Raw genomic sequence first — 18966 nt, 5'->3', positions numbered from 1 at the left:
CTTTCCCAACTATGGCGACGGACGAAAACGGACCAAAGATGCCCAAAATGCGAATTTCTTCCTCTCTCCTCTTTCTCTCTCTTCAAAACAAAATAAATCATGCTTAAAAAGATATTTACGATCGTCCAGACGATGCTTCTCGTTCTTCCCGGGACGTCTCCTCTGTATAATAATCGTACGAACGAAAATGGATTTTCGTCCCTAGACGTTGGGCTCTGTCAAAAAAATTTTGTTCTGTTCGTCCAGACGTACTTACGGTTCATACAGACGAATATGCACTTTACTCCGTTCGTACAGACAGTTTGTACGTACTAACCAAACAGATTTTCAAAACTTTATTCAGTTCCTACAGACGGCTCGTACATACTAATTGCACAAAAAAAAAATTTCTTTTTCTTTCAAAAATAATTTGAAAGTTTAAGGGTTTCACAATATGTACCTTATAATTCTGTCTTCACCAGTAGAGGAGAAAGTGAACTGCAACCTAGTTGGCATGGTGGAACATTACAATTATGCAGTTGAGCCATACCTTGTAATATTTGTTTCTTTTACAAAAATTTCACATAAAATTTAGTATCTCGTGCGTTCTTATTATGCAAGATCTTTCTGCAAAGCTAAAATAAAAAACTCTCACTTATAACCATAATTTTTTCAACATGTAATAATACTAATGATGAAGATAATGATAAGTAATCATTAAAAATCCAATCAAATTCCAACAATGCTATTATTACTTTAAGTAAAACATTTAATAAAAATGATTTCAAAACCCATACTATGAAATCACTTTCAACTTTAAGGAGATAAGTTTCATAAATATGAACTCATATTAATTTAATTTTAATATATGACTATTATCATATTTAATCTAATATATTAATTTCATAAGCTTCGAAAAATTCTCATAAATATTAAAATTAATTTTTCAATAAATTTTAAATATTAATTTCAAAAAAAGAAAATCATATTGGGGCCCACACATGTGCTTGTGGAATGCCAACACCTGTCAGAAGCTCTTCAACGTAAAGCCATGACCGTGCTACCCGCTCGCTTCACCAATCCTCTGCATTAGGAACCTATGCACCCACTTCCGCACCCGTCACATTTTCCCTACTCTGTGGTCCAAAAGGCACGGTGCAAATTTTAAGTGCTTAATCTGCGTCATTAATTTTCTTTACTGGACTTTGTGGTTACGATTATTGAACAGTGAGTGGCACACATGTGAACCGGCCTGGCAAAAAAAGTTAAGGGTTATATCTATAATTAAAATATTGTACTGGGCTGAAGCGCAAATATGAGTGCTTTTGTTCGGTAGTTGATGGAACTGTTCTATCTTCCAGCATTTTTTATGACTCCAAATAAATACTTAAATAAAACTATTAATTATTTTAATTTAAATTTAATTTATGATTTTATATTTTATTATTATTTAAATATCCAATTTATGGTTCTTAAATAATAAAGCCAAAGTGTGGGATGAACAAAAATAACAATTTATGTTTTTTTTTTTTAAATTGCATTTATAACATTTATATCTAATTTTCTTATATTTTAACAAATATATGCAATCACATTCTTTCAAATGGCTTGTTGTGTTCTAAGAATATAGAATAATTTAGTTAAAAATTTTAGCTCATTTAAAAAATAAAAGATGTTGACTTTTTTAGACATTTGATTTTATTAGCTTTTTATTTGAAACCATTTTCTTACTATTTTTAAAAATAATTTTTTAACACAATTTTTTTGAACTAAAAATTTTATACAAGAAAACTATTTTAAAACAATAAAAAAATTATCGCAAATAAAAATTAAATCAAATTCAACTAATAAATGTTTATCACACCTACCCTTTAAGGATGATTGATCCAATTTGATTTAAGAATGCATAAAAATTTTGTAATCTCATACTTGCTTCACATTTAATTTCCTTATAAATATATTAGAACCATATTTCCTTCATATTTACTAATGATGGTATGCATTTTGTCAAAATAATATTTGTAGTATGTGCTCTTATTTTAATTAACATTTAATTGAATTATATGTATATATAAACATATCTAAGAAATTACAAGATAATGAAGAAAATCATTCAATTGAGACGAGTATAGATTAGCACATAATTAAGTAGAAATCAAAACTATTCAATTGCTATTTTATAAACTAAAAAAAGATGAAAACATATTCCTGAAAAAAAAAAATCTAAAATAAAGGAAAAAGATGAACCTAATATTACATCACTGATATATGTATACATATAAACAATAATCCTACAGGAAAACAAAATATGTACAAAGCCACATACTTTCCAACGCTAGAACTAAAACAGGGCTGCACTTTTAAGCTAAACAAATCAACCTAATCAAATTTAAGGAACCAAAAACCCTATAAGGATTTCAGTTCAGGAACAAACTAGTTTAATGAACAGAATCATATTATTTAAACAGCTAAAAACCAATAGGATTTACCTTATTGCGTTCTGATAATCAGTTGCTTTTCTTGCGTTTTACTCTGTTATTCTTAGGCAGGGTCTTCTCTCTGCAGCTGGAACAGAACCAGTCATCCTCTGGAACTTTCACAAGAGGAGGATCACAGCAGTCTATGTGAGTTCCAACCCCACAGCCGCGGCCGCCGGCCTCGTCGCCGCAGATTAGCATCACTTCTCCCCTATCTGGAGACCCACAAACCACACATTTAGTATCACCCAAGCCTTCATCACTGGACATTTCATCAGAAACAATCTCTTCTGAGCGGCTTAGCAAATTTGCAAAAGATTTCTCTGCCCATTTATGGGTTTTGTAAAGAACGTGCTTCTCAAGAGAATAACCGGGCTTGCATACATATTCTACCAGGTAATCGGATAAGATACAAGGGATCTCATGGCTCAAGAACTCCTGAACCCATTTGTCAGCTATTGGCATACTTGCATTCACAATGGCAAAATCAACGCTGGATTTGAGGAATTTGGTGTAAGGAGGGGAGGTGGCTAGGATGGTTCCGTCTCCAGCTTTCACCGCTCGTTTCAGGGTGTCCTGAAATTTAACGTAGGGGCATTTCCAGCTGAAAATCTCATTTTTCATTCCAAAATGAAGTGTAACAAAAAAATGACGTGATTCTTCTCCAATCGAACTCCATTTTGCGCCCAGATAACCGTCTTTCTCCTTCGCGTGTTTCTTCGGCAAAATCCGATAGAGACAAAAATAACGAAGGTGAACAGTGAAACGTCAATATTGATGTCCCACTGTTCACCGGCAACCAAATACCGGAAGTTTTGCCGTTTGGCTGGATCTCGCGAGCGATGCCATTCATGCGTTTGGAGTTCGGTTGGAGAAGTTCTAACTAAACATTAGGAAACGGGCCATTGAAGAATGAAGAGAATCAAAAGAATGATAATATTAATACCAGCGGGGGAGCAATGCATTCTCCGTATATGATAATGCGCATGCCATGGAAAGCACCATGGCCAGTCCTTTCTCTCAACGTGCGCCACTTTCGTGGAGCTTCTAAGCTGATTGCGCCATCTTCAGTAAGGCCTTTTTTGTGCCATTCAAAAGGTTCTTCGTTTAGAAATGCGCCAGCTTCGCCACAAGCAGTCAAGTAATCCGACTTGAGAATCCATCTGTAAAGAGCTCAAAATATTAGAATTTTAAATTGAATGGCAAGCATATGACAGCATTTTTTATGTCGTAGCAAATAAATAAGTGGTAGGACAAAATTACAAAAAAAAAAAAACAATCTATATACATTACAGGTGTGAAATTACCTGCCCAAAAAACAATCTATTTCAATGAATGAATACCAATCAATAAATGAAAGATTTGATTCGCATCTCCTGGTTATCATCCGAGAAGCCTAAAGGAAATAGGGAGTGAATTCATGCAGCGACTAGTAATCACCTGTTACCTAGTAAAAATTTCGATGATTTGCATGTCAGGTATAATAGATATTCTCAAGCGAGAATCAATGATCTTTTTCTTCTCAAGCCTCACGCTGTGCGCACAACTATTGTGACAGAGCCGCAACTAGGGGACACAACAGCCAAATTGCAAGCACAAGAAATGTGCCACGGGCATACAAATAAAAATTCAGATTTAAGTTTAACCTACAAATAAAATATTAAACTTTGTATGTAGATGAAAATTTTAACAAAAAAATTAGAGAAAAAAATATAGGATCATGAGAATGAGAAAAGAATTTTATTTATTTTTTGAAAATACAATTTTAATAATCAATTTATCTACTTAAACAAATATTTCTTAATGATATCACTTGATAACTATTTCGTATAATTATTTATAAATATAGTTAAAATTAATTTTTGACACTTTATTTAAGCTTTGTTTATTTATTTTATTCAATCTATGAATTATTTCCAGTGCAATTAGTGAATGTTGAAATCATCTATTTTGGGTATGGCCAAATGTTGTGCTGATGAAGAAAGCAGGTTGTATGCGGATACTCACAATCCAAAGAAGCTTAATTGCTTTGCTTCCTAATCTAATTCCTTTTCAAGATGAATTCAAATCGAATAAGTTTAAGGTTTCAATGGATCTTTTTCAAAGTGAATGGAGCTAAAAATGCATGATGGTATAACTAAGATATTGACTGGAGTTAACTTTGGTTTCAGGAAAATATGAAGTCAAACTAGCATTAATTGGCATTAGTGATCTTCCTTCCCATGTTGTCTTCTTTTCTTTGACTACACTCAACTTGACCAACTTGACTCAACGGTTAGAGTTGGAAATGCGGATAGATCTTGTTCACTCATGAGTTGACAAGCTTTTCGGAAAGCCCCAATTTAATATAATTTTGGAATAATTTTGTATAATCGAGCGACTAAATTGGAACAACATTATATTATGAGACTAAAATGATTATATATAAATAATTGGGACACTATTTTGAAATTTAACCGAATAGAAAAATAAAGGATCTGTTTGTGCGCTTTATGATGCTCCACAGCATGCACAATGATCTTATATGGAAATTTAAGAACTATATACCACCACACATAAAATGTAAAACTGATTGAGAAGTAGTTTCAAGAACACCTCAAGTAATAGTTTGCTAACACTAACACTAAAATTTGAGAAATAAAATACTTTCAATGCACTGGATAGTAAAACGTTTTAAGATGATGGCAGCCATAATTAATGATCTAAGAGCTGCAGTAATTTCTCTTTACAGACGAGCAGCAGGTACTTGTAGTTATTGGATACCTGCTTAAGTACTGGAATCATTTTAAGATTATATTGATACACAATGACAACATAAAGAACTTCAGTGTCATTTCACATCATTTGAATTTTGAACCTTGTTGCGGGCTAGAATATACGCGACAGTAGAGTCAGAATTTTACATCTCAATGTTGTACAAATATCCAACACACAAACAGAGAACACAAGATTTTTTATGTGGAAAACCCGGGGAAAAATCACGCCCAGTTGAAACGATTCCATTAGTGTTTGGGTAGAATACAGTTGAACCAGCTGAACTCCGGAGTTGGGCGCTGGTCCAGCAGAACTCCAACGTCAGGCGGTGGTCCGGTGGAACTCCGGCGTCGAGCAGTGGTCCGGCAGAACTCCAGCATCAGGTGGTGGTCTGGCAGAACTCCGATGGCAGGTGGTGGTCCGGCAAAAATCAAACGAACAGGGCCGAGACCACGGCAGACCGCACACATGCGCGGAGACTTCGTCTGGGTTTGATTCGCGGTTTGGAGCGAAGCATCACATATGGGGGAGAAATATAGCAACTCCTCGTGCGTCATATCTTCATTTTACTCCTTTTTTGCTGGAAGCAAATCGAAAGAAGAGTATAGAGAGGAAGAAATAGGAAGGTATAATCATCAAAAAAATTTTATTTCTGTGCAAATCATCATATGATTTCAAATCTAAGCAAGGATGAATGTTCAGTTAAAGATAAGAGAAGAAAATCTGGAAAAAGGGGGAGAAGAATTTCGGATATGGAATCCCTTATGAAAAAGTGATTTAGTTGATGTTGTATATCTTCACCTATCGTTTCTCAAATTGAAAAAATGATAAGAAATACATTTTGATTGTTATGTTGGAAGAATTCAAGTGATATAAAATTTGGTTCGACGATGGAAGGAGGTAACGTTTTGTTGAGGTAATTAGTTTGATTTAATAGGAATTTTGGAATGAATTAGAGCCATTTAATGCTATGATAAATGATATATTTGAAATTGTTCTTAAATATGTTAGTCAAATCAATTTAATTATTTGTTTTGGATTTATTGTGGAATTATAAAGTGTAAAGTGCTAAATGATAAAATTAAATATTAATGTCAACAGTGGAAGATTTCATAATTGGAAGAGAATACTGGAAGTCTTTTATAGGTGTTAATCTTTTGATCTCGAAGTACGGAGTAAAAGTGAGCGCATTTCTTAAGTTCAAGGTGAGTATTCATGTCTTTTAATTACAGTAATATTTTTGTTTCTTTCTTAAATTAAATGCATTGAAAGATATTGATATTTGTTTATTGCTTATTAAGTATTTATTGGGAATCAAATTAAGATCTCTTTTTCCTACTCAATGATTAATCATTTTGAACAACAACAACATCAAGCCTTTATCCTACTACGTGGGGTCGGCTACATGAATCCTTTTTCTCCATTGTGTCCTATTAAAAGTCAAATTCTCGTTTAAATCTAATAAGGAAAGGTCATTCCTAATATTTTCTAACCAAGTCTTTTTAGGTCTACCCCTACCTTTCTTAACATAAGTCAAATCTAATACCTCTATTCTCCTAACCGGGTCATCGAAAGGCCGTCGTTTTATGTGACCAAACCATCTAAGGCGACTCTCTCTAATTTTATCTTCTACTGGAGCTACTCCAACCTTTTCACGTATATGCTCATTTCGTATCCTATCTCTAAGGGTAAAGCCACTCATCCACCTGAGCATCCTCATCTCTGCCACACTTAACTTAGTATTATGCTTCTCTTTTAATGGCCAACATTCGACACCATAAAGCATTGCAGGCCTCACTATCATCTTATAGAATTTTCCCTTAAGTTTGAGGGGTACATTTCTATCACATAACAAGCCCGATGCATTCCTCCACTTCAACCATCCAACTTGAATTCTGTTGATAATATCCCCATCTATTTCACCATCACTCTGAACAATAGATTCAAGATATCTAAAACGTGTACTCTTATTAATGACTTGATCGCCCAAAGTCACAATCCCTTCACTAGGTCTATTACTACTAAAATTACACTCCATATATTCTGTTTTAGATCTACTCAAGCGAAAACCTTTAGACTCTAAGGTTGACCTCCATAATTCAAGTTTACCTTCAACTCCCTCTCTAGTCTTATCAACAAGAAGAATATCATCAGCAAAAAGCATACACCAAGGTACATCCTCTTGCAAATGTCTAGTGAGAACATCCATGACTAAAGCAAAAAGATATGGGCTTAAGGCTGATCCTTGATGTAACCCAACCGAAATAGGGAAATACTTGGTCAATCCACCTTGTGTTTGAACACAAGTAATAGCTCCTGCATACATATCTTTAATGATTTGAATATAAGCATTATTGACTCCTTTCTTTTCAAGAACTCTCCATAGCACTTCTCTTGGAACTTTATCATATGCTTTTTTCTAAATCAATAAATATCATATGTAGATCCTCCTTATTTTCTCTATATTTCTCCATCAAACCTCTTAATAAATGTATGGCTTCCATAGTCGACCTACCCGGCATGAATCCAAATTGATTTTGAGAAACATTAGTATCACGCCGCAACCTATGCTCCATAACTCGCTCCCATAGTTTTAAAGTATGACACATTAACTTAATACCTCTATAATTCGCACAATCTTGTGCATCACCTTTATTCTTAAAAATAGGAATTAACACACTCATTCTCCACTTATCTGGCATCTTCTTAGTCTTCAAAATAGTATTAAAAAGTTTAGTAAGCCATGAAATTCCTTCATCTCCTAAGCATTTCCACACCTCTATTGGGATATCATCAGGTCCAACAGCTTTTCCACCCTTCATTTTCTTTAAAGTCTCTCTAACTTCAGTTTTACTAATACGCCGATAAAAACAGAAATCTTTTTTTTTCATTTAGGGTGCTAAGGTCACTATAGTCAATCTTATTTTCACAATCTTCATTAAAAAGTTTAGCAAAATATCTCATTCATCTTTGTTGAATATCATCTTCTAAGAAAAGTATTTTTTGATCTTCATCTTTAATACATTTCACTTGAACTAAATCCTTACTACTTTTATCTCTTTGTTTGGCTAACTTATACATATATCTTTCTCCTGCTTTAGTATCTAATCTATTATATAAATCACTAAAAGCTAATGCCTTTGCATCGCATATTGCTTTCTTAGCATCCTTACGAGCCACTTTATATATTTTAAAATTTCATTTTGAATCAAATAAAAATTAATATGTCATAATTTAAACTTTCATAGAAAGTAAATGAATGATATGATATAATATGCTTGCACGTGTATGCTAACTGATGGAGCACACCTCTTATGGTACTGACTGGGGACACAATGTACCCGTGCACGTTAAAAAAAAAAGGTTATGAAAAAGGAACAAGGAAATGGAAAAAAGTACCTTTCATTGGAACTAAATTAGACAATGACTCATGTAATAGTTGTATTATTTATAAAAAATTAGAAAGATATGAATACATATATGATATGTATAAAATATATGATCTATTGTTAACACTGAAAATTATGCAATGAAAGTCTTAAAAGGAAATAATATAATTAAATGTCATTATTTTATGAAATAAAATAAAAAAGGGATTATGCATATTGTTCCAATTGTCTTGAGTTATTGTAGCTTAGAAGCATGTTTTACTCAATAAATTATGGCTTACTGTTGGTTGCTCTAACATTATTTTCAAGTGTGAGTAATATAATTAAAATGAATATAAGAGATGGAAACGTGTATCGCAGACTTGACGCATCGAATGAAAGATACTTAAATGTTTTTGCATCAGTTTATTTTTTAAAATTTTAGTGGATCTTTATAATTTATTGAGATAATTTAAAAGAAATTGAAAATTTGATCTATCGTCTGATCATTTGTTCCTGTCTCGTTAATTAATTTGAGCCCCCGGGCCGAGACGTGACATTAAGTGATATTTAAAATTATCCACCTCAACAAACTAGTGCGGAAGGTAGATGAACTTTGCTTTAAGTGTTTGATAGTTAAGTTTCGATTCTAAATATTTTAAATTTTGGAATTTTGAACTTTCATGAGTATTTGGGTGGTATTTTAAATATTTGGAATTAACCCCTCTGGTTGTGATTTTCTATCAACATGACAATCATCGGGGTATTCATGAAGAATTTCACTTATGGATTGAATCTTATCGATTATTTCTACTTTTAGGTTTGTCGTTGGTTTTATGCCTTTGTTGGTATGTGCGGCTCTAAATCAACTAGTTTACATCAAGATTTGGTGTAAGCTTAAGAATAGGTTGGATTGATTAAGAGAAGAAAAAATTGATTAAAGCCCAATTTAGGGGTGTAAACGAGTCGAGCTGAGCTTGAGTCACCCCCGAATTAAGCTTGAGCTTAATTAATTAATCGAGCTCGAGCTCAAGTTTTATTTTACGAGTTTGAACCGGCTCGTTTATTTTGAAAGAGAAAAATGATTATGATACAAACAATTATTATAATAAATAATAAAAATGAAAATTTTAAATAAAATTATAAATAATTAATTAGTATAAAATAAGATATAATTTTAAGTTTTTTAAACAATTTTTCACTAAAAATCATAAAAGCTAATATATTTTAGGTGCATTTTATATTAATATTTTTTAAATGAGCTTGTTGAGAGCTAACGAGCCTTACAAAAGCTGGTTTGTTAGCACATCGAGCTCGGCTCATGAGCCATTTATCAAGTTTAGCTCAGAGTCGGCTCACAAATTGGCTTGACTCACACCCCTAGCCCAATCAATCCATCACTTCAACCAATACATGCATACATAATAATTAATTGATGGTGGAAGAAAATCTATGGGATAGTTGGGTCAATTTGGGTGTACTTGGGCTTCAATTCAACTAAAATGATTTAAATAAGCCCAAGCAATCCCCTGAAATTGTGTCAAAATCCAAAAATGATGACGTTGATTAAAAAAAGAACTTTGACGAAACCAACAAACTGACAAAACTATTAAGATAAGATAATTAAAAAAATATCAAGTTTGTTGATTAAATCATACCTTCCTGCTGCGGCAGCGGCAAAGAATTTTTGAGTTCTCCGAACATAATCTGGTACAATAAAATGTGTAGCTTCATATGCCCAACTATGAGAATCCTTGCATATCCTTCCTCTGAGGCGATTTATTATTTTTTTGAACTCTTTTCTCTGAGTCTGATGGCCACTTAATATAAACCACATAGTCTTAGCAATCACTGCATTCAAACAGCTTGGTTTTGGCAATGAACTATCTCCACTTGAACGTTTAGCACTAAGGTTTGATTTGAATTTTTTTTTCGGCTTTCGATCATAATCATCATCTTCTTTGACAAAAAAATTACAACGATCCTTCAACTCGTTCTCCTTTCCTGGATCAAGGTGATTTGTATCCAGTGTAATAACATTAGATTTGCTTCCAGGTGGAGAACTTTGCTCCAATTTTCCCTTCTCCTTCATAGGCAAACCTTCCTTCTCAACCTTTTCATTAAGATCGTCTGCATCTCCCAATTCCAAAATGCCATTTCCTGATTTAATGAGCGTCTTGTTTGATTTAATGCCACTGAGTGAATCACTAGAACTTTTTGTTTTACAATTTTCTCTGCTTGGCTTAGGCTTGCAGCCCATATTGCGACTAACAAGCACCTTGCCATTTTTGCGAGATCCAGTAATCTCAGTTCTGACAGAATCTTTTACCTTTGCATCCTTCAATTGAGAAGGAAAAGCCTCTTGGTACTCACCTGGTCTTTCATGTTGTTCTGGTACTTTATTGTGAATATCAGTCTCGCCTTTCATTGAAACACCGCCAAGATTTGGAGATTTAACATCTGCTTCAGATTTTCTCATGTTTTTCAATGGTGCTTCAAGCACTCTCAGGCTAATAGGAACTTCATTTGCATTTCCAGTATCACCAGTCAATGGTGACCTGAGGAAACTGGGATCTTTTTCCATGCTTCTATCCTTAGCCTGCCCAGTCTTATTATTTAGCGAACAATCTGAAAGAATCGTAGCTTTAGGAGAAGTAATGCCATAGATAGTTCCAACCCCAGATAGAGGTTCATCTGTTGTACATACTGTCCCATCCAATGCTGGCTTAGAGGGAACACTCAAGAGTTTATCCTTCTTATCCGATATTGAACTGGAATTACTGGATGTATTAGCTACCGAAGCTGACTGCCAATGTTTAAGAAACTTCCTCTTGCATGTTATGGAACTGGATTTTGACAATGAAACATGCTGATATTCCCCGGGTTGCAAAAACAATGTGCCTTCAAAACCATCTGTATGAGTAAGACCATGATCAATTTCATGGTGCGGTACATTCATCGATTCAATTTGTCTAGGCCTCATACGTGTCGAAGGACTCCGTATGATACAAGTACCTGAATCGTGCTGTGCCAACTCTGGAGACTTAAGGCAGGAACTTGAAACAGAGATCCTGTCCGATTGATGAAATGCATCATTGTCTTCTACATTGTGGCATCTGCTTGTACTTGTTTCATTATGGGCAAGTGTATTTTCTAGTTCTCGTTGATGAGGCTTTAGGAAATCAAGTTCTGCAGGATTAATACTTTTTGGTGCATCCAGTAAGTCAGAGGTTCTTGAATCCTCATCTGACATTGTTGATTTTGAGCTTGTCTTTGAAACCAAAAGTTTGCGTTTCTTGGGCAAGCCATTTGTTTGACCTTCCACATGTGACTTATTTAAACCAGCCATCGAACTATAAAAATTATCATATGTGCACTTCTTGGCAGCCTCTTCCTTCGATTCTGCAGAACTAATGTTAGCATCTTCTTTATTTCCTTCTTTGGGTTTTCCTTTATACGGAGTGGGCATGTTATTAAACTGTTCATTTGGTAAAACAACTTTATCAGCGTTTTTTCTAGAGTGGTATGGAGAGCCCAATTTCAAGTCCTCTTCACAGGAAGTCATGCCCACCAGACCGTTCCTTACATTGGAGTTTAAACCATTCCACTTCATGCTTACAAGATCTGGCGTATTTGGTTGTTTGCTATTGATGATACCCATAACATGATTACCTGGAAGTTGTTCAGCAAAGCTAGGATTTACTTCAAGTACATTGCTCTTGACATCACAAATATCAGCAGCTTTTCCAGAACAGTTCTCTTTGTGTAGCGCAGAAATCAACTGATTATTAACAGAAAAATCAGATGACTTTGCATTTGAAATATTTTTCTTCGGAACATGGTTTCTAGCGTCCACCAAAGAACCAGAGCTGACCGTAACTGGCATTTCACCTAGTACACTATGAGATTCTGCAATACTTCTCTGCTCAGCACCCTTTCTGCCGGCATCCTCAGCTTCTTCTTCAGAATCCATAGCCTCAGCCTCAAGCATCTCTAACTCCCAGCCACTGTTGTGAAACAATTAAAACGGGATCAGAATTATATCATGGAAAATGAGAGGAACGTTGAAATTGCTAAAAAAGGTGTAGCTTTATAATTAATGCAGGTAGTCGTTTGATAAACAATGCAGAAACATCAACAGGACAAGGCAAGAAAAAAAAAATTCAAAGAAAGAAAACAAAAAGCCTTTTTCATCTAAAGAATGCATACTCTACATCGTAAATATAATCTTAACTTCCACAAAAGCAGAATAGTACACTACTAGATGATGGACGATGATGAAGGCATGTTCTATAGCCTTTTCTAATTAGAAAAACTGATTAATGCAGTGAAAGAGCGTGAGACCATAACTTACCGCTGGCTAGGAAGGAAGACTTAAGTATTCAATGGGAAAATGGAGTCTGATCAATGAAAGTCTATGAATTACTTAATCAGAAATATGGACTATAGGATGATTAGAACATCCAAAGGTTTTTGCTCAAGAAAAATGGCTCGTAGGCATGAATCCCACTTTACAAACTTAGGATTCAATTCTCCTTAAAGCAGATTATTGTTAACCAGGCTTCTCCTGAGGGTAATATCAAGGATTAGTTAGATATAGGTCCTTCCTATAAGCGCAATCCCTCATAGTTAAGTACCTCTTACTACATAAGATAGAACTCTCGATTAAAGATAAACAATTTTAGGTATTTTATTCTCGGTTGTGGGGGATAAAGGTAAGTGTGATGCTTCATAATCTAATTTGAAGGAGTTATTATTTTATGTTTTAATTTATACAACCATAGCTATAAATTTTTTTTAATATCAATAGCAGCATAAATAAAACTATCAATCAAAACATCAATATATATATCTGTATTCAAATCCCAAAAATAATATACACTATTTAAAATCTATACAATCATGTCATAACTACTCTGTCCTTAATACAAAATAATAATTAAAAAATATATAACCTGAAAAATCCTGACCAGCCTAACACTCCTAATCCTCTGCCCTAACCTGAAAATATTTAACCACATATAATGAGTTTAAAAAGTTCAGCAGTCATCAAAACCTGCAACTGAACTCAAAACAAGACAAATGAGCAATATGCATGTCAACAATCAAATCATAATAGTTTCATTCATATTATCATTGACTCGGTGCAAAAATAGTAAAATTATAAGGTATGAAATATAGTAAATCAATACGAGTGTCAAATCACTAAAGCAATCATCATATCAATATATAATTAATAGAGAAATCATATAAAGCAAAAAAAATCAAATCATCAATAAAGACTGTCGAAATTGATTCAACGTAGTAAAATCATATATGAGTGCGCACATGTTATCCAATTATTCTATATCAGTATTAAATTAATATCTTAAACACATGCTCAGTATATCATGTATATCACGAGCTCAATGAATATATCAAGTTTTTTGTATCAATAAATCAATAACAATGTTAATAATAAATCCGTACAATAATATGAACAATGTCTCAATAAAATAATTTAAAAAAACCTCAATAACATGCATTTCAGTAGCCACACTAAACAAGTAAGAAATCATGGATATCACAGTATTTTTCAATATCGTATTAGTATCATTAAATTGTTGGATAAGTAAATAGAGTCATCACTCTTTGCCCGTCAGCATAATAATCATCTCCTTAACTCCCAATCAGTGTATCATGTGAATCAGTTGAAAATAACACCAAACCACAATATTTAAAGGAAAGCTTGTCGGCCCACTATTTTGTACAGGTCAATCAATCTTCAACTAATATGTCAACCAGTCTCTACTTGTCTTTTACATAAACATTATTATCACAGTCCTATAACAATAATAACAACCAACTAGTACTCAATAACATATACACATTCATTTTCAATGCATTGCAGTAAATAAAACATAATTGAGCTTAATTCAAAAAATATCAAAATGTCCTAATAGTAGACAACAAAAATTATACTGAACAAAAACTCAAATTTTTTGAATTTAACCAAATTACCAAATATTGTATAAAATAAAATTCTAAAACTTTAGTTGAACTAAATCATTATTTTTAGACGTCAAAATAAATTTCTAAGTGGACAAAAAATGCTGTATTTTTCAAATCACCCGGTAAAAAATTTTAAATAAATACTCAAAATATTCATAATCTCAATCTCTATAGCATATAAAAAGTTATACAATGAAAATTTACCAAAACAAAATGAAATACTAATACAAAATCTTTGAAATTAGAAATTGGGTAATAATTCTTTATAACGAGACGACCAAATCTCCCAATAAGATCGACGAACAAAAATCACTCCACGACCTCCAAATCTGAGTTTCTCATTTATCTCCCCTCTTTTTCTCACATTTTTCTCAAACCATTCTCTATTAGTCGAATGCTTAAGAAGAATAAATGGCTTTTAATGGAATATATTAGTGCTTTAAGATATTTTCATATAATATAATATAGTTATTTAATATACTATTTAATTTAATCAATTTTTCAATATAAAATTCATATAAATCATTTTGGGCTTTAAAATTTATAAAAAATATCTATAAAATAAATCATTTTATTTAGAAAATATTTTTATGAAATCAGTTTACAAAATTGACACCTAACGGTCCCAAAATCTCCACTTGTACCGACAGACACAAATTTCTTAAGAATTTTCACCATTGCCCAAAAATTATAAAAAAATCGTTTAATTAAAATACTACAATATCAATGCTAAGGCTAAGACGAGTTTATGATTTGGACTTATATTGACTCCAAAAATTTGACAAAGTCAACATATAGGCTATATTACAATCTATCCACCTTACGAAAATGTTGTCCCTGACATTTTCCTTAAGAATTCGGGCGCAAAATCAATATAAACAAAATTTGTACGATTAAATCGCAAAACAAAACTCATCAAGAAATCATACAGTCATGCAATTCATTATATCACATGTCATTCAATTATGTATGATATGCTATGTCATACAATCATTCAAATAAATTTTTACCAGTAGATCTTCCTAGTTGTTGTTGATCTTCTGATACTATAATTTGTACACACATGGCATAATTGGAGTAGGTGCAGTTGGTCGTGGTGCAACAGTCTCCCTCTGTCATTCATCCTGTTGGTTGATCTTTCACTATACACTCTTGACCTTACAGCCTCTGTCATATAGTATGTCTGAACTATCCTGCACCAGAATCAGTTCTTCCTTCAAATCCCCTTTGAGGACAGTCTACTACCTTATGTCCCTACTGTCCACAGTGAAAACGTCGCCCCGTCAACAAGTAACACTAACCTGTATGTTGTAAATCGCAATAAATGCACTCGTTATAGCTGCCAGAAGATGTTCTGATGTAGATCCCCTCGAATCACTATACCTGTTTTTCTTGTCATTATCTCTCTCTACTTAGTTAATCTCTACTCTTATTGACATCATATCTGGAGTCCATCTCATATCTAAATGTTGGTGTTGTCAAATCAATCTCTATCAATCTAGCCCACTCCAACTCAGAAAACTCTTGAATTCGTAGAGGTACTAGTGGATGTCTAAACTCCTTATTCAACCCTTGCAAAAACTTATAATACTTTTCCTCAACAGTAGGGATCAAGTGAGAAGCATACCTAGCAAGGGCAGTAAACTCGACCTCATACTGCATCATTGTCTTGTGTCCTTATTCCAACTTAATGAAAGCTTCCTACATCTATCGTCAGGTTGATGGAGGTACAAACCACATCCTGAATACTATAGTGAACTCGTCCCAAGTGATCTCAGTATTTATTTTCCCTTGAAATTTCTCTCCTACTGCCCAACCCACATCTCTCAACCTCTCCTTCAAATAGGAACACAACCAATGGTACCTTCCGTCTCTCCAAACATTACATGCTATTAAAGATCTTTTCTATGCTCAGTAACCAATCTTCTGTGGCCTGAGGTCCTCAACTCCTTTAAGCAATGGAGGCTTCAGCTTATGAAATGCTACAAATGCTTATCTCCATATTTTTCTTTGTCTACGGACACTGCATGCTGAGTTCAATATCAGGGCTCTGCCAACCCCAGCGCCGCAGCGCTTGCAAACAAAATTTGAAACATAAGAATTTGAGCAATTACAGTTGCCCTCCTAAACAAATTTATGAATCCAAATGTTCAAGGTAAGAATGGAGCGCATCAATAATCTGACAATATGAAATTCTTCATTTGAATCATCATTATGATGAATTGCTCTCTCCCCTTCCTCCTCTCCTATAGAGTCTAATATCTCCCAATCAAAGCAAACACTCATGAAAAAAACTTATACAAAGCATGCACTCATGAAAAAGCAGACTAACACTAACAACTATTACTAAAGATGATGAATACAACAATATGCCAGGTAGCCAGGTGTCCAAGGGGGTGCTACCCCCGACGGGGTTCGACCAAGCATGTACCTAGCGGTACCGAGACATTTTTTTTTTAATTTTAAGAGGCGGACGCCTCTAAAACATGAGGCGAGCGTGCCTCAGTGAACTTGAGGCGTACGCCTCAATGCCTGCTCTCATTGTGTAGCTGTTGAGGCTTAAAAGTTTAAAATTACGCTGAGGCGCGCCTCTTATTGCGCAATTTTAAAACATACTCTACGCAAGAAAAATAAAAAAAATTTGCCACGCACAAGATGATGAAGTGAAATCCATTCCAATTATATGAATCTTCCTCCATTCTAATAAATCTTTATACGAGATGTTAACTTTATCTCCCTTTTTTTTTCCTATACTCTAACATTATTTCTACCTACATATTTTGTACATCTTCTAGATTTCATTATACATGCTCAAATCACTAAAAACGAATTTTCCATAATCATATCACAACATGGATGATAAATACACGCAGCCAAAGCCTATAAATTCTATGGTTTCAATGAGTAGCACAAACGTGTTCGGCTTCGTTTTATAGAGGCGAAGATGGAGCACGGTCGAGGCGAGATCGCTGGTTTTGAGCAGGATTTGCGCCGGGTTTGCAGGGAAGTGATGCGAACGGCGCCGAATCGACGCGATCTCGGCATGATTCGAGGATCCAGCGGTTTCACAAGTATTTTAATTTGATTTTTTTTGCTGGGTTAATGCGTAGAGGTTAACAGAAAGCAACAGTAACCAACATTAGAGAAATGTTGAGAAAATATCAAAGTGCAAACCATTTCTGTTAAACAAAGCAAAGACAATAGAAAGACATCAATTATAAAATTATACATAATCAACTTCGAGTAATTTCAAAATTTATTGTGTTCACTAACCTTTTGTTATAGCTATCAACTGGCAGGATCTCCCAAGCATTCAGGCTGTAATGAAAGAATCAATGAGAAAATTATGCAAATGTTTTCAGGCAACTTAGAAAATGCACTTAAAACTGACAATCATAAGTATATTCAAAAGATGGACCTAACTTAGTAGACATACCAATCCTCCAGCCAAAGATGATTGACAAGCTTTATATTAACTTTTCTGGCAAGTTCATATTTTTCACCTGCAAAAGTCATGCCATCTACTAATAAGCTCGGAGTAAAAAAAAAAAAATCAAACCCGTATAAGTTTAATGATAATGAACAATACAACCAGAAAAGTAAGAAAAACATCCATCATTGAGATAGCTTCAGAAAAAGTAGTTCATAAAAATTGCACGGCTTCCATCAAATGGCCCTTGTCTAATTCAAATGAGCTGTCAACGTGGAACTTTGTGGCACATCAAACGGACAATGGTTTGAGCTTTGCAAGTTTACTTTTTTGAACAGCACATTCTAGTGCCACTCAATATACGTGGGATGTGTTATATCCCTTAATAATGTTTTCCAAAATGGAAGGAAAAGAGGTCACCCAATGGTATAGGATTAGTAATTGAGCAAAACAATTATGTAAAATAGAATCAGCACTTCATAGAACCCGACAAAACCGAATGATGTCCATAAAACTAACACATATAGTTGGAGAAAAGCTAACAATAATGATCATAATTTTGATTAAATTGTCCATTTTACTAAAATGACTGCAACAAAAATCAGAACTTGTTACGTGAATATTTAAAATTAAAAAAACTTCTGAAAAAAGGCTATATGTAGCTAAGCGGACTTTAATTTTAAGGCAATTGCATGTGATCGATAAAAGCTTCATAAATTCTAACAGTTAAAAAATCTACCCCACCAAGAACTCGGAATTAAGCTAACTTAATACTATGTCCACCGCTACTAATATAGCAATCATTACTTTTACTACGTTTACATTGAAATACAAGACTTGCCATATTTCCTATCCATCTGCTTGGAACGTTCAAATTTGGTAAACTACCAACTGATTCTGTTAGTACTGGCATTGAAAATGATAAAATTGATGTCAAATTAATTGAACTGGATTAATTATGTATTAA

The 18966-nt window shown here is 33.8% G+C and overlaps 1 protein-coding gene across 1 annotated transcript in view; it reads right to left on the bottom strand.

Moving 5' to 3' along the window:
* Positions 1-2198: 2198 nt before the first annotated feature.
* LOC110113309 (BRCT domain-containing protein At4g02110) overlaps positions 2199-18966 on the bottom strand; it is a 53858-nt gene continuing 37090 nt past the window's right edge. The window contains exons 6-10 of the mRNA XM_020845834.2: positions 18006-18072; positions 17843-17887; positions 10237-12585; positions 3403-3619; positions 2199-3032 (exon numbers count right to left, since the gene is read on the bottom strand). Of these exons, the coding sequence (XP_020701493.1) occupies positions 2487-3032; positions 3403-3619; positions 10237-12585; positions 17843-17887; positions 18006-18072 (3224 nt within the window). The 3' untranslated portion in view covers positions 2199-2486. The remainder of the gene's footprint in view (positions 3033-3402; positions 3620-10236; positions 12586-17842; positions 17888-18005; positions 18073-18966) is intronic.

The sequence above is a fragment of the Dendrobium catenatum genome, unplaced genomic scaffold, assembly GCF_001605985.2.
Source record: "Dendrobium catenatum unplaced genomic scaffold, ASM160598v2 fragScaff_scaffold_1086, whole genome shotgun sequence".
In the NCBI taxonomy this organism is placed as follows: Eukaryota; Viridiplantae; Streptophyta; class Magnoliopsida; order Asparagales; family Orchidaceae; genus Dendrobium; species Dendrobium catenatum.
The sequence above is the reverse complement of the archived record's forward strand: the minus strand, read 5'-3'. Positions and strand labels throughout refer to the sequence as shown.